The sequence below is a fragment of the Chionomys nivalis genome, chromosome 2 (assembly GCF_950005125.1).
Source record: "Chionomys nivalis chromosome 2, mChiNiv1.1, whole genome shotgun sequence".
NCBI classification, from domain to species: domain Eukaryota; kingdom Metazoa; phylum Chordata; class Mammalia; order Rodentia; family Cricetidae; genus Chionomys; species Chionomys nivalis.
In genome coordinates this window covers 84,829,896-84,846,370 of record NC_080087.1, presented here as the reverse complement: position 1 = coordinate 84,846,370, position 16,475 = coordinate 84,829,896, and the positions used below count along the sequence as shown (strand labels likewise).

At 47.5% G+C, this 16,475-nt stretch overlaps 1 protein-coding gene across 1 annotated transcript; it reads right to left on the bottom strand.

Moving 5' to 3' along the window:
* Window positions 1-1,464: 1,464 nt before the first annotated feature.
* Window positions 1,465-9,010, bottom strand: LOC130865911 (protein FAM187B-like). Its single transcript, XM_057757058.1, has 2 exons — window positions 8,286-9,010; window positions 1,465-1,852 (listed from the first exon to the last, which is right to left on the bottom strand). Exons 1-2 carry the CDS (start codon window positions 9,008-9,010, stop codon window positions 1,465-1,467), a joined length of 1,113 nt encoding a protein of 370 aa, XP_057613041.1.
* Between the last annotated feature and the right edge of the window lie 7,465 nt (window positions 9,011-16,475).

Genomic DNA, 16,475 nt, shown 5'->3' with positions numbered 1-16,475 from the left:
TTCTCCTCTCACCACAAGAGCCTGGAACAGTATGTGTCTAAGCTAAGGGGATGCAGCGAGGTGTGGCTGAGTCTGAGGCTGTGGCACAATAGAGGAAGATGTCCTGAGGAACAGGGAGAGAAAGGCGTCAGAGGACCAGTGCAGACTGGGGACGCCGTGGAGATGCCTGTGTGTCCTCCATCTTGTCCTTGGGAGACAGTGTTGAATGAAGAGGCCACAATATACCACAATAGACACGCCCTGTTGTGAAGCTATTAATATTCCTTTCTGGCTGACATGTTCCTTTGAGGGAGGGAGAAAGGTGACTCGAAAGATTCAGGAAGCAGAGGGCATTGACAAGGCTCAGGAAGCTAGGAAAGTTCCATGATTCACAAGACCCGCCCCGTGGTTGCACAAGCAGTAACCATTCTCTGGGGAACAGGCAGCTCTGGTGGAGCTGTCTACAAGTTCTACAGAAAGCTTAAGAAAGCAGCTTCCAAGCATGACATCACCTGTGCTGGATCTCATGACATCACCTGTGCTGTGCTGTGCTGTGGGACAATGGTTTTGCCCTGTAAAGGTTTGTTTCTTGTACTTGTTTAATAAAATGCCGATTGCCCAGTAGCCAGGCAGGAAGTATAGGTGGGCGACTAGGCAGGAAGTAGAGGCAGGGCAATGAGAACAGGAGAATTCTGGGAAGAGGAAAGAGTCGGTCTGCAGTCGTCGTTCAGACAGAAAGGAAGCCAGACACAGAGCAAGCAAGATGAGAATGCTTCACTGATAAAGGGTGCCAAGCCCCATGGCTAACACAGAAAAGAATTATGGGTTAAGATGTAGGACATAAGAGTTAATAAGAAGCCTGAGCTACCAAGCCAATCAGTTTAGAATTAATGTAGACCTCTGTGTGTTTCTTTGGGGCTGAATGGCTGTGGGACCAGGAAGGATAGAAACCTCTGTCAACAATGCTGGGCCTCAAGAGTGACATCTCCATTCTGGACCTTTGGATGATGCAGCTGCTTTAGAGTCACCCTCATGCATATAAGCACCCACATCATTCATCTTCCTGTAAGGAACCCCAATAAACTCACTTGTCCACCAAAACAGGCTGGGGTAAATTCATTTCTTTAGTCTGTTGTTAGTGTCCAGTCCGGGATGAATAGATGCTTGTTCACACCTCCCTAGAGAAAGTCACACCACACAGCCTGAGAAGATTCCCTCCTTCCCTTCCTCCCTCTGAGGAACCCCAGAGTCCCAGTTCTCCTGTCTAGACAGTCTTGCCTCAGTTTCCTTATCTGTGCATTGGGGCGACCAACAAATTAGCTGAGCAGGGCATAGAACAAGGAGTGAAGTGACCACTGGATATGAATCCAGGTCTGTGTCAGTTCACACACCTCCAGGGGCTGCTGCGGGACTTCCAGGCATAACTAGAGCTAAGGATGGGACAGTGGAGAGAGGTCAGGTCCCCTTGGGTACAGAGGGCTCAGTTTATTTCACGAGGAGGACCAGATTCCTCTTCTTGCCCCGGGTGGGACGAAAGACCACCTTACAGAGAAGTCCCCCCACAACCAGGATAGAGGCCATCAGCAGCATCAACTTCAGGCCCCTGAGGACGGAGTCCGCTTTGCCTAGCTGGGCCCTGTGCTGCCAACGCCCCTGGACTTTGGTTTGTCTCTCAGCCTCCAACAGTTCCACAGAGGCTGTGGGGCTAAATTGGGCTATCAGCTCCTGTTCCACGAAACATCTGTAAATGGCCGGCTGGAAGATCTGCAGCTGCTGGCCACCGCTGACCGGGTCCATTAAGCTGCCCGTGACCTTGCCAGAAAGCTGGTCCTGCCAGGTCAGAGCAGTGTCGTTGGCTTCCCAGTGAACAGGCCTGGATGGAGGAAACGAAGAGGCAAACTTCAGGGTCCTGCAGAGAACGGGGGACTGAAGGGAGCTGGAGACAACAGCCCCCCGTTCCCTCCATGGAGCCCTGTAAACGGCACCAGGGGGCTGCTGGGGAGGTATGGCCCGGGAAGCTTCTAGACTTCTACCTCTGACTGGCTGGGTGGCCTAAGCCAAGGCCACTGGTTTCCATTTCTTCTTCTGAGAGCAGGGCTATAGTGGTGGCACTTGCCTCGGGGTAATTTGAAAGACTTTGGAAAGCTGTCCCCTCCATCAGCAATGCCTCCCCTCTACTTCCTCCACGTATAATGAATGCCCAATCACACTAGCGTGCTAGGACTTTCCAGCCACGCTGCCCCGGGCCTCCATCTTTTTTTTGCCATCTACCTGGAGCACCCTCCCTCAAAGCACAGCTTTCTCTCCTCTCCTTCCTTGGCAGGAGTGACCGGTTCTCAGAAGAGCCTTCCTTGACTGCCTCCCCACTTAAAATTTTAATCTCTCCCAACTGCCACCAGCCCTTAGCAACGTTTAAAATACTGCATTTCAAGCTAAATGGGTGGACACCAGGGATCCCTGCACTCAGAAGGCTGAAGCAGGAGGATGACAAATTTGATGCTAGCCTGGGCTACATAAGGAGAATCCCCATTCTTAAAAAAAGAACTCATCAGTTCAAAACATCGAGTGGTCTTATTTGTCCTGAAAGAAAAGGAGAGTTGATTGTTTGGAGTAAGTAGGAGGCTATGCTCTTCACTGTGTCCTGGGCACCCAGGACATTATTGAGTGGGTGGACGAATCGGGTCCTCATGTCCAGGGATGACAGAGGGGATCCTGAGCAGACAGTGATGTTAAGAAGGCCTCTGTAGAACACAAAATTTTGCCAGACCAGATCCTGTGGCCAGTAGCCCTCTCAAACATCACAGTTAGTCTATGAGGCCCAGACTAGTCTTGAGTTGGACAGTGCCCATCTGATATCTCTGCATTTCTCAGAATCTCAGAATGTAACCTTACTTGGAAACTGGGTTATTGTCAATGCATTACAATGACATCATATTGGAGTAGAGTGGCCTTGAGGTCCAAAGAGTCTGGTGACCTTTTGGAGCCAAGACAGATAAAGATACCTGGGATGGAGGCCAAGAAGTGATGGAGGCTGGGATGGGGAATGAAGCTTCCAGCCCAGAAATGTCAGATGATCTCTGGTTCCCACAGAGGCTAGAAAATCAGGGGTGGAGGGGCTGGAGAGATGGTTCAGAGGTTAAGAGCATTGGTTGCTCTTCTAGAGATCCTGAGTTCAATTCCCAGCAACCACATGGTGGCTCACAGCCATCTGTAATGAGATCTGGCGCCCTCCTCTGGCGTGTGGGCATACACGGAGGCAGAATGTTGTGTACATAATAAATAAATCTTTAAAAAAAAAAAGAAAATCAGGGGTGGAGAGGAAGAACAGCCTCCTAACGGCTTGCTTCTGACTTCCAGGCTCCAAAGTAGTGAGAGAACACAATTATCATCATCGCCGTCATTGTCTTCATTGTTGCTTTGAAACAAGGTCTCATGGTGTAGCCTTGGCTACCCTGGAACTCATAGAAATCGACCTGCCTCTGCCTCCCAAGTGCTGGGATTAAAGACATGTACCACCTACCCAGCCGGTTTTATTGTCTTGGGCCACCCCAGTTTGTGGTGCTTTGTGCTATAAATGAATGCAACTCCTGTGGTCAGTAGTGTCATCAGTGGACAACATATCAGAGAAAACAAATGAAAAAGACAGAAACTTTTGGCTCATGGTTTTGGAGGCTTCAGTCCAAGATTGGCCAGATCTATTGCTTTTGAGGCAAGACGATATCATGGTAGTGAGAGCGTACCACGTGTGTCTGATTTTTATTGGTGCCAGAAAAAGTCATTGGATCCTTTAGAACTGGAGTTACGAATAGTTGTGGGTAGTCATATGGGTGCTGGAAACTGAACCTGGGTCCTATGTAAAAGCAGCAATTGCTCTTAACTGCTAAGTCATCATGTGTATGTGTCTGCATATATACATGCATGCGTCTGTGTACTGCATACATGCATCTGTGTATGTGAATGCATGCGTCTGTGCATGTGCGCGAATGTGTCTGTGTATGTACATACATGTATCTGTGTACAGCATGCATGCTTCTGTGTATGTGCACACATGTGTCTGTGTATGTGCATGCATATTTGTATATGTACACTCAGTCAATCAGGACCCAGATGGTTCCCTGGCACCTCTATAAAATTAGACTCCCGGGCAGTGATGGCGCACTCCTTTAAGCCCAGCACTCAGAAGGCAGAGGCAGAGGCAGGTGGATCTCTGTGAGTTCAAGACCAGCCTGGTCTACAGGGTGAGTTCAAAGACAGCCGGGGCTACACAGAGAAACCTGTCTCGAAACAACAAATCAGACTCCCTGCAGCTTTAGGGACAGGATGACTGCAGGAGTCAACAGAGGAGGAGGGAGAAGATTGTCTCCAAGACTCTTGGGGGCTCCCTGGACCCAAAGCAAGGAGCGCACTCCAGGACTCTGGCAGAGGCTGCAGGCAGAGAAGTAATTTCCTGCCTCAGACTCTGAGACCCCACAGAAATGAACTTGTGTCTGCATTGCATTCCATCCTCTAAGACCCGTGCTGCAGAGACTAGCAGTGCCGTGCTGAGACCCGTGCTGCAGGGACTAGCAGTGCCGTGCTGAGACCTGCTGCTGCAGGGACTAACAGTGCCGTGCTGAGACCCGTGCTGCAGGGACTAGCAGTGCCGTGCTGAGACCCGTGCTGCAGGGACTAGCAGTGCCGTGCTGAGACCCGTGCTGCAGGGACTAGCAGTGCCGTGCTGAGACCCGTGCTGCAGGGACTAGCAGTGCCGTGCTGAGACCCGTGCTGCAGAGACTAGCAGTGCCGTGCTGAGACCCGTGCTGCAGGGACTAGCAGTGCCGTGCTGAGACCCGTGCTGCAGGGACTAGCAGTGCCGTGCTGAGACCCGTGCTGCAGAGACTAGCAGTGCCGTGCTGAGACCCGTGCTGCAGAGACTAGCAGTGCCGTGCTGAGACCCGTGCTGCAGAGACCCGCGAGGTCTACTGTAAACCCTTAGAACCTTCTGCAACCGAGAGCTCAAGCCTGCTCCATTGATCAGACTGCCACATTGTTTCCACACTTTAAGACTGACAATAATGTTCCTCCACTTTATCTTCTTCCAGCTCTGCCCAATCCATTCTTGGAGGAGGGTAGGACAAGAACCAGGTTGGAGGTGAGAGATGGTCTCCACTGGCTACTTCCTTACGGGCTGAGCCACCTTCCCAACCTTCTATGATCTTATCGGTCCAAGCACTGATCAAAAAGCTCAAGTCTAAGGTGAAGGGTCCTGCCCTAGTTTTAACTATTTGACAAAGCTTAAGATCACCTGAGAGGGGCTGCCCAGATCAGACTGGCCCGTGGATGTGCCTGTAGGGAATTGTTGACTGATGTATGAGGACCCAGTCCACTGTGGGCAACACCATCCCCTAGGTATGTGGTCCTAGGTTGAATGAGAAAGCTAGCCACACATGAACCTATGAGACAGCAAAGAACATTCCCCCACGGTTCCTGCCCTGACTTCCCTCAACGAGAGGAAAAAAAAAAAAAACAATGAAGAGAATCAATATTAGCAACCTAGAAATCTTATGGACTCTTCTTGGACTCTTCTGACCCAGCTGGAGATGATTCTTCTAGCCATTTCTGTAGCCTACGTTCTGACATTGACAGTGGAAACAACTATACTTGTATTATTCCCGAACCTCAGACTCCATACACGTAAATCTTTCTTCCCCTCCTTCCTCTCCTCCCTGATTTTCACTCCAAGCACCTATCTCCAGATGCTCCAGAATCTCAAGGGCCCAGAGAAGAAAATTCGCCATGCTTCTGTGTGAGCCCCTACATGACTTTAGAACTGAGCTCCACAGAGTGTGCGAGTCTTGCTGACACTGTGACTGCATCGAAGCTATTTCCCAGTATGGGGTCATCGCACACCCAAAGGTTCCCTGGCAGCTGACTACAATGGCTCAAGCCAGTGGTTGTGGCTTTTACCTTGATCCTCCAATTGCCTCTCTGTAGCCATCCCAGGGTGGGTGATTTTGCAAGAAGCCTGACTAAAATTCTTCTGTGGACACAACTTTCCTGGAAAATGAACTCTCCATGGTGGTGACTGTCTTCTGGGGGCCACACCAGGCCTTTACCAATAAAGTCTTATGCCTGCATTGTTAAGGGCATGCTGAGGAAAATGACCCACAGAAGACATGGGGAAGCCTTTGGGGTTTGTGGGTCTCACCTGATTGCTACCGTTTTATTCTTTAGGGATATATAATGTCTGTCCACACTTAACCACAACACAAGTTCACAGTGAATCATGGGAAAAAATCTTTTTCCTGACTACCCTCACTCAGTCCTCTGCTCTACACCTGAGAAGTGAAAGTCAAATAGATGATTTTTTAAAAGGTTGGTGGCAAAAGAAGTTAGGAAGAAGAAACACTTCATGTACATCTTGGACTCAGGGGACTTTTAGGCCCATATAATTATGGTTTTTATCAGGCTGGAGAGATGGCTCAGTGGTTAAGAGCACTGGCTGCTCTTCCAGAGGACCATCCAAGTGGTTGCTCACAAGCATCTGTCGCTCCAGTTCCAGGGGATTCTATGTGCTCTCTGGCCTTTTCAGGCAGTAGGCACACACATGGTGCATGTACATATATGCAGACAAAACACGAATACATATAAAGTAAAAATATATTATTTTTACTTTATATGTATTAATATAAAGTAATTTTAAAATTGGCCTACTGGAAAATCACTACGACCTAACAGTTTGCTGAGTTTTGGCGATACCCCTTCTTGCTCTTTAAAGAAGGGGCAACAGAGGTGGAGAGACAGCTACTGGTCAGGAACACTGGCTGCTCTTTCAGAGGACTAAAGGTACTTTCCCAGCACCCACGTGACAACTCACAACCATCTGTAACTCCAGTTCCAGGAGATCTGACACCCTCTTCTGGACCCCAAGGTTACTGCACACACATGGTGTACATACATAGATGTAGACAAAGCACTCAGCACATAAAATAAAAATACATCTCTAAAAAACTAAAGAAGGGGTTTCTGGGATTCCATTAACTTGGGCCTCTTTCTGATTATTCTCACATACAAAGAAAATGTGAATACCGGCAGACAAAAAGCCATCTATCAGGCAGCAACTGAATATTTCAAGCATCCTTTATCAGTTTAAAGTAGCTTCCAATTCCTCCTTCTTTGGTTGAGACAGAGTCTCACCATGCAGCCCTATGTGGCTTAGAACTCAATATGTAGATCAGGACAGCCTCAAACTGAGAGATCTGCCTGAATGTGCATCCCCAGTGCTGGAATTAGAGGCGTGCACCACCATGCCTGACTCAGCTTTCTATCCCTTTGGATCAGCCCTTTGATTGAAGTGCTGTACCCTGACAATGTACTCTGACAAAGTACACACAAGTACACACAAGTACACACACACACACTAACACGCACACACACGTGCACACATGCAAACTTTAAGTATTGCCACTAATTCTAAATATTTAAATATCACAAAAGTACATTAATAAATAAAAAGTTTTGTCATTTAAAGCATATTTTAACATAATTATATAGAATTGTGAGATTGCTTTTCTTTATGTTGAATACAATGACTTTATTTGTTCTAATAAAATGTTTAATAGCTATAGCATATAATTAAAAAGAAGAGGAAACAATAGTACATTTAAAATAGTCACACTGTTTTCAAAATATTCATAGTGTTCATTCACAAAATGCTCTCCTACATTCCTAGTGACTTTACATACAACCATGGACTATCTCATACGTAATGCTCCATTAAAATGGTTTTATCAGAGGTTAATCCTCTATATGACTCTTGCAAGCTGAGTGGATAAACCACCAGAGGCAAGAGGAAAAGTGTGATTTAACCAGAAGACCTCAACGTGGCAACAAAAGCCCTGACTGGCGCCTGCTCTTCCTTTGTTCATATCTGAACAGAGTGGCACCAACTGTATCCACAATTCCAGAGAAAATGTTACTGATGTCTTTGGAAAGTCATGTAGTCAGGAGCAACATGATTCCCTGGATCTTTGAAGACTCTTGTTTCAAATAATAAGTAGAGAAATTAATGAGTGTGAGGCTCTTAAGGATGTTAAAAAAATCTCTTCCCACACAGTCAGGATACTTTGGGACACATATTATTCTAGCTGTGTGTTTCAGAAAGGTACGTTCCAGCATCCCTGGCTTCCTCCCATGCTCTCACTGACTCCTGATGACTGCCAATGGAGCTAACCTGCCAAGACACCCCTACTAGCCTGGTACAGAGTCACCACAAAGAACCCTGGGACTAGGGACCAGGGTCTGAACTGGCAAAAGGGTCCCATCACCTGTAGATGGATGCAAAGGGACAGAAGATCAGTGTGGATTCTGACTCCTCCGTGAGCCTGAAGCTGTCGAAAATAACATAGTCTCCACCAAACATATGGCCTTGGCACATCTCATAGCAGACCTCCACCTGCAACTCCGGCCTTACTCGGTCATAAAGTGCCTTTGTATCTCCCAAGTAGATCCCACAGGGTACAGGCTCCTCCAAGGGCTCCTTTACATAGCAGTAACCCAGGCGTTTGCGCTCCCCCAGGCGTTTAAGCTCGCCCGGGTTTTGACAGTTGTTGCATTCCTGCCAAGGTTCCCACCGGGTGTACAGTATCTCTCCGTGGCCCAGGTTCAGTGTGTCATTCATCAGGGGCTCCTGATTCAGGTCTAGGTGCGTGACGTGAAGCCTGGTGACATCCTGGAAATCAATCTTATACCCCGTCACTCGGGTTCCATTCTCGTCCTGGCATTCGTAGAGGCCTGTGCTGAAGGGTGATGGGTTTTGAATCAGGAGATGACTCTCTGGATCACTGGAAATACCGGAGACGCTAACGGGTTTGTCATCTATGTCCAGCCCGAAGAAGAACCAGCGTGCCTTGGAGACGCTGCATTCCAAGAGCACATCATTGTTGGAGAGGAGGGCGAGTTGACATTCCTTGTCCTGGGGACATGTGACAGGCAGGTGGAGCCCCAACACCGGGAGAGCAAAGCTGAGCAGTATCCACAGGATGGTAAGCATGGTGGACTGAGAAGGTGGCTGTGTACTGGCCACCAGCCTGGACACTGTGACTTCATTCATGAACTCAAGCCTCTGTTGAGCAGAGAGATGAGCAAAGAGGCTGGAAGCCACCACCTCCCACTGTGACAAGTTGGGATGTAATTTGTCTAGTCAGGGTCTTTCTCTGTCATCTGTGTTGCCAAGAGGTGATTTTCACGTCTGGGGAGTGGCACTGGTGTCACACATGTGAACGTTCAACACACTGTTCCTGTGTGTGTACACTATGTCCCAGACACATTGTCTCTCGGTGTAGCCCTGACTGCCTAGGAACTATGTAGCCCAGGTTAACCTCGAACTCACAGAGCTTCACCTGCTTCTGCCTCCTGATGGTGGAATTAAAATTAAATAAATTTAAAACAATTTATTTTCATGTATGCATATGTATGTTTGTGTGAGTTTTTGTGTCCTGTGTGTGCAGGATCCCAGAGAGCAGAAGAGGTGTCAGGTCCCCTGGAACTAGAGTTACAGACAATTGTGAGCCTCCGTGTGGGTTCTGGAAACTGAACTCGGGTCCTCTGGAAAAGCAGTGTTCTTCAAAAAAAAAAAAAAAAAAAAACAAACAAACAAACAAAAAACATTTATTCTGTGTGGATTTCATATCATTTGCATCCCAGTTCCATTCATCTCCTAGTCCCCTCACTTCTGCCCTTTGCCCTTGCAACCTCCCCAAATATATATATGTATATATATTTGGTTTTTCGAGACAGGGTTTCTCTGTAGCTTTGGAGCCTGTCCTGGAACTAGCTCTTGTAGACCAGGCTGGCCTCAAACTCATAGAGATCCGCCTGCCTCTGCCTCCAGAGTGCTGGGATTAAAGGTGTGCGCCACTACCACCTGGCCCAAAAATCAAAATGTAAAAGTAAAATCAAAAAAGCAAAAATCAAATCAAACCAAAACAACAACAAATTTAAAAAAAAAAATCTTGGCATGGAAGCTGTAGTGTAACATAGTCACACAGCATATACATCCTTTAGTCCATACATCTTTACTTGTAAGTGTTCGTTGCAAGGAGCCACTGGTCTGGTTCGAGGCCTCTGACTTCTGCTGCCCTATCAGTAACTGAGACCTCCTTGGGACTGCTCTTGGGAATCGTGTTGTTGCCTGTGTCATGGAGATCCTGCAGCTTAGGATCTCAGGTCCCGCACCCTCACCTGCTCCAGCAGTTGACAGATGAGGTGGATGTTGGGGCGGGCTAACTCATAGCTGTCCCACAGTCCTGGTTCTAGGCCTGGGCTGAGTAGTCTGCCAGCCTTCCCTCACCGTTACCACCCAGGTGAGCTCTCCAGCACTGCCCCAGCTAGCTCCCCCAATGCAGCAGACAGCAGGGACAGAGGCCAGTTCTCCTGCTCTCACACCCTCAGTCCAGCTCACCCACACTCACACCATGGCCAGCTCTACCGTTTTGCCCAGGGGAGGCACAGGGCCCATTCTCCAGACTGCTGCACCTGGTAGGAGACAGGACCAGCTCTTTCCTTCTCATGCCCCTGAAGCCAGATCTCCCACCTGTCACACGTGGCAAGGGGTGTGTGTGGGGGGGGTCATGTCTCTCTTACCCTTGCCACCCTGTGGCATATGCGGGACATGGTGGGGACATCTCTTCTGCTCTCGTGCCCACAGGCCTGACTCATCTGCGCCCCCACTAACAGGGTCAGCTTTAGTGTGCTGAACAGGTAAGGTGCAGGGCCTGCTCTCCTGTGTGCTGCCGCTGGTGAGGGACAGGCCCAGCTCTCTCAGCTGCTGAAGGTGGCAAGGGGTAAGGGGTAAAGGGAGGGAAGGGAGTTTTTGTAACCAGTGCTCTTAATCACTGAGCCCACTCCCCAGTTCCAGTCCCTGAAAAAAAGTCTTAATTTCATGTGTATAGGTATTTTACCTGCATGTATGTCTAGCTACCACATGTGTGCCTTTTACCCAAGGAAACCAGAAGAGAGCGCTGAATTTCCTGGAGTCACAGAACTAAAGCTCTTAACCACTGAGCCCTCTCTTGAGCTCCCTGACACACTTCTTAACCCTAAGGGTAGAGCTGTGGCCAAATCCTTGCAGGTTCTGATTTTCTGTATCTCTCTGGGCACCCCATTCATGTTAACTTCTGCCCTGTTTTCCAGAACATTCCAACCAAGCAGAGGCATTCCTTCTTCAGGACCTTTGGACATGTGGGTCTCTAACTTTCCCTCCAAGATAGTTGCCAAATTCAATTGATCTTAAATAAATACATATTGTTCAGTTTCTTTTTTTTTAATATTTATTTATTATGTATACAACATTCTTTCTGTGTGTATGTCTGAAGGCCAGAAGAGGGCACCAGACCTCATTACAGATGGTTGTGAGCCACCATGTGGTTACTGGGAATTGAATTCAGGACCTTTGGAAGAGCAGGCAATGCTCTTAACCGCTGAGCCATCTCTCCAGCCCCCTTGTTCAGTTTCTTCTAGCCCAAATCTTTCCCTAAATACCTTCTCAGACAGGAAATCTGAGATGATCCAGACATTGTAGCAGAAATCCAGTAGGATCATTGTATCTGGGGTAAGCATTAAAATGAAGTAGTTGTTTGGCACTGTGTCTGGGGCAAACCTCCGAATGAATAGTTCTTTTCTGGAAGTACTTCGACCTTGAAGGAGTCCTTGTGGGAGATGGCAGTTCTTTTCTGCTATCTACAGAGTTGTTTTTCTGAAGGAACGGGAGAGCCTTTGCATGGCTTTAGTCACTGGATGGTCCTGGCACACCTGGGTGTCCTCTATTCTTGGGCACAGCAAACAGTGCACAATAAGGACTGACCTGGGGGGCATGATGATTTCCTTCAGAAAAACATAGAGGGTAGACCAGGAGCTTTGGTATAAGGAACTTGTTTTACCCTCCCTCCCAAAAAACAACTTTTGTATAACAATCAATCAGCTTTTCATGATGGTTCAAGATTCAATTCACAGAAACTTTCTCCCTGAGTCTTGGAGTGACCCCTTTCTACCACCAACCCACATAACACAAAACACCGGGCAAGGCATGATTTTCTGTGGTCCATTCACTGCAGAGATATTTGGTAAATATCAAATGCCAGCCAGCAACTCTTTTTTTGGGGGGGGCGAGGATCGTTTTTGGTTTTTCCAGACAGGATTTCTCTCTGTAGCTTTGGAGCATGTCCTAGAACTCGCTCTGTAGACCAGGCTGGCCTTGAACTCATGTAGATCCTCCTGCCTCTGCCACCCACCCGAGTGCTGGGATTAAAGGCGTGCACCACCACTGCCCTGCACCAGGCATCACTCTTAATAAAGAAATAAGGCTTCTGGCAACACGCGTCACACAAGGTCACGTGTTACTATCTCTGTCAGTCATGGGAGTTACATTTGAGAATCCTGCTAGAATGCTGGCTATGGATTAACTGTTCCTAAGGGAAACAGCTTCTGGCCATTCAAACGTCCTCAGCTAGTCCTTAAGAACCGTGCGTTTTAAAGATTTGTCTTTAAAACTACCTGATTGATTGATTGATAGATTGATTTTGGTTTGGTTACTCTGGTTTTTGTTGTTGCTTACATGAATTCTCCTGTGTGTGTGTGGGGGGGGGGTGAATGAGTTTATTGGATTTGCTTACAGGAGCAGAAATGACTCAAAGACGGCTGCATCAACAACCCCACCCCCCCCACCCCCCCACCCCCGGCCTTGCACCAGTGACAACTCACAAAAGCCGGGAACCTGGAGCCCACTGCCCAGCCACAGACAGCTCATCAGGTTGGAGAGTGGCCTTTCCAGGGGCCTCAGGTGGTCTAACCCTCTTCCAGACAGCTCAGCTGGTTTCTGCTTCTTCCAGGCAGCTGGTTTGGTCTCAGAATCTTCTTAGCTTTTATGTTTACTCTGGCAGGAAGGGACCTAGTGAATCTGGTCAGTTCCAGGGACTTCCTGAAGCTATTTTGAGTTGTTTACCTTCCTGCTTAAGGAGCTTCCCTGTAGGACGGACTGTTTCAATCTGGGAGGAGACTGTTACACAACAGTGGGTGTGCCTGCACACTTATGCAGGCCTGCACGGAGCTTGGTGCCTGTGTGGAGGTCAGAGGACAACCTGTTGAAGTCATTTCTCTTTCTCCACCATGTGTGTTCATGGGACTAAACGCAGGTCATTGGATTTGGTGGCAAGCACTATTACCCACGAAGCCATCTTGAAGACCTTATTTTGGTTTTTGAGACAGAGTCTCACTGTGTAGCCCTGGCTGACCTGCAACTCTCTTTGTAGACCAGGCTGTCCTCAAAGTCATAGAGATACACTTGCTCTGCATGCCAAGTGCTGGGACTAACTTAAAATAATTTAAAAGGAAGCATTAGTACTGCTCCTACAGACATGAAAGGATAATGAACGGAACTAAAAATGATGTCGTATGCCTATAATTCCAGGACTTAGGAGTCAGAAACAGGAAGATACTGAGTTCAAGACAAATCTGGGTTATATAATGAAACCCTGTCTCAAAATACCTAGAGCTGGGGGCCATGTGGCTTAGAGGTAGGGTGTTCTAGAATGCTCAAAGCCTCGAGTTTGATAACCACAGCAAACAAAATAAAAAACAAAAACATATTACAGCTATATACGTGTGTTTTAGTCAGTGTTCTATTGCTGTGAAGAGACACCATGACCATAGCAAATCTTACAAAGGAAGCATTTACTTGGTGCTGGCTAACAGTTTAGAGGTTCAGTCCACTGTCTTCATGGCAGGGAGCATAGTGGTGTGTAGACAGACATGGTGCTGGAGAGGTAGCTGAGAGTTCTACATCTGGACTCACGGGTAGCAGGAAAAGAGAGACTCTGGGCTTGGCATGGGCTTTGAGAACCTCAGAGCCCACTCACCCCCACCCCATCCCACCACACACACACACACCCAGTGACGCACTTCCTCCAGCAAGGCCACATCTCCTAGTGATCAAACATTAAAATCTATGATCCTTTAGGGGTCATTCTTATTCAAACCACAACTGGCTGAAGACAAAACTTCTTCATGCTTTGATGGAATGGATAAACTTGTGGGAGAAAGAAAACAATTTAACCACACTAGCACTGGTGTAGAAGTTCCCTCTGTTTGTGTGTTGCTTTCATAGGATAATGAATAAAGAAACTGCCTTGGCCTGATAGGGCAAAACTTAGGTAGGCGGAGAAGATAGAACTGAATTCTGGGAGAAAGAAAGCAGAATCAGAGAGCTGCCATGGAGCTGCCAGGTCAGACATGCTGAATCTTTCCTGGTAAGCCACGACCTTGTGGTGTTATACAAATTAATAGAAATGGGTTAAATCAAGATGTGAGAGTTAGCCAATAAGAGGCTAGAGCTAATGGGCCAGGCAGTAATTTAATTAATACAATTTCTGTGTGGTTATTTAGGGTGTAAGCTAGCCGGGCAGCCAGGACAAATAAAGGCCCACCCTCCTCATACAACATAGTACAAGAAAAAACTGTTTTATATTTACAACTAAAGAAATTAACTCAGGAATTTAAAGTTTGTGTACACACATGTCCACAAGTGCGCGCGCGCACACACACACACAAACTGAAGACCAGAAACAGTCAACAATGTTGGTAATTATTTCAAATATGTTACCACCAACTGTTCTCTGCTTCCCATCCCAAGATATGAGGTGAGGAGATCCAGCCACCACGGAACCTGCCCACATCGGATCTGAACTCCCATGAGGCACTGTATTCCCATACACTGTGCCATGTGATCAGCCAGCCTTCTCTTCCTGCCAACACGCCCTCCCTGCCTGCTGCCACCATGTCCTCCCCACCACAGTTGACTGTATCCCTCTGGAACTTGACTGCAAGTGTGGCTTTGGCCCCTGGAACCAAACCGTGTCGGGTATTTTTCAGTTGCTGTGAGAAAACACTGTGACAGAGGCACTTACAGAATGAAAAGTTTATTTGGGCTTATTGTCCCAGAGGGCTAACTATTGTGGAGGGGAGGCATAACAGCAAGCATAAATGCTCAAAGTCAGCATTTTTATTATCTCTAGGAACCACTTAGAGCAGTGGTTCTCAACCTGTGGGTCGTGATCATCAGAAAACACATATTTCCAATGGTCTTAGGAACTGAGACATCACTCAGTAGCAAAATCACAGTTATGAAGTAGCAACAAAAACGATTTTATGGTTGGGGGGGGTCACCACAACATGAGGAGTTGTATAAAGGGTCACAGCACCAGGAAGGTTGAGAACCACTGATTTAAGGGCTTGAGAGGTAGCTGAGTCATTAAAAGCTTTAGCTGCTCTTCCAGAGGACCCAAGCTTGATTCCCAGCCCCCACATGAAGGGTCACAATCTCTGCAACTCCAGTGTTAGGCAATCTATCGTCCTCTTCTGGCCTCTGTAGGCACTGCACACATGGCATGCACATAAATACATGCAGGTAAAACACCCATACACATGAAATACAAATAAATCTTACATTAAAAATGAATTAACTATGACATTCTTATGATGATTTAAAAACCAATAAAAAGAAACCAAAATATCATCCACATCTGTAATAACCAAGGGCAGTCACCAGGAAACATTTGATAAACCGTCTTCCGGCAAGTTTGGGGGTTGGCTTTTTTGCTTGTTTGTTTTGCTTGTTTTTTACTTTTATTTATTTATTTTTGAGATGGGGCCTTACTACATAGCTCTGGCTGTCCTGGTAAATCTATGTTTTTACCAATAGTTTTTACATGCAGCACTTAGAACTATTGATATTTCTTTGCCTAACAATTATTTTGTCATACCATGACCCTTTACCTACTTACATAAAATATTGACAGAGGAAGAAACAAACATGTGCCAGGTGTGGTGGTGCACATTTTTCATGCCAACACTCAGGAAGCAGAGCCAGGGAGATCTTTTGTGAGTTTAAGGCCAGCCTGGTCTATAGCAAGTTCCAGGCCAGCCAAAGTCACATAGTGAAACCCTGTCTCAAAAAAGAAAAAGAAAATCCCAGCACTCGGGAGGCAGAGCAGGCGGATCTCTGTGAGTTCGAGGCCAGCCTGGTCTACAGAGCTAGTTCCAGGACAGGTTTCAAAGCTACAGAGAAACCCTGTCTCGAAAAGCCCAAAAGAGAAAGGACTGGGACACATGTTGCTGGTGCAAGGAGAGAGGAGCAAACCATGTTCTTCAGGGTCTAGTCAGCAGACAGGACCCACATCCATGTTGACACCGGCTCATCCTGAGCCTGAGTCTCTGGCTCCAGGTTGCCTGTGCGCGCAGGAAACAGATCCTTTTTCAGTCACCACCTTCCTCAGCACCTCAGAGATTTCTGGTGTGACAATATCTAAGCAAACCAGTGACTCTAGGCTCTCACTGACCATGAAGGCTTCGAGGTGTAGAAGAAGAACTTATCTACTGGATGGAGACCTCCCGCTAGCAGCAGATAGACCCCAGAGACCAGGACTGACGGAGGGCCAAGAGAAAGGCTGTCCGCCCTGCTCTGG

Coding starts and splice junctions, on each gene's coding strand:
- LOC130865911 (XM_057757058.1), bottom strand. CDS start 9,010: ATGCTTACCATCCTGTGGATACTGCTCAGCTTTGCTCTCCCGGTGTTG. Junction 1,853..8,285: donor CCCTTTGCATCCATCTACAG/GTGATGGGACCC, acceptor TCCTCCATCCAG/GCCTGTTCACTGGGAAGCCA.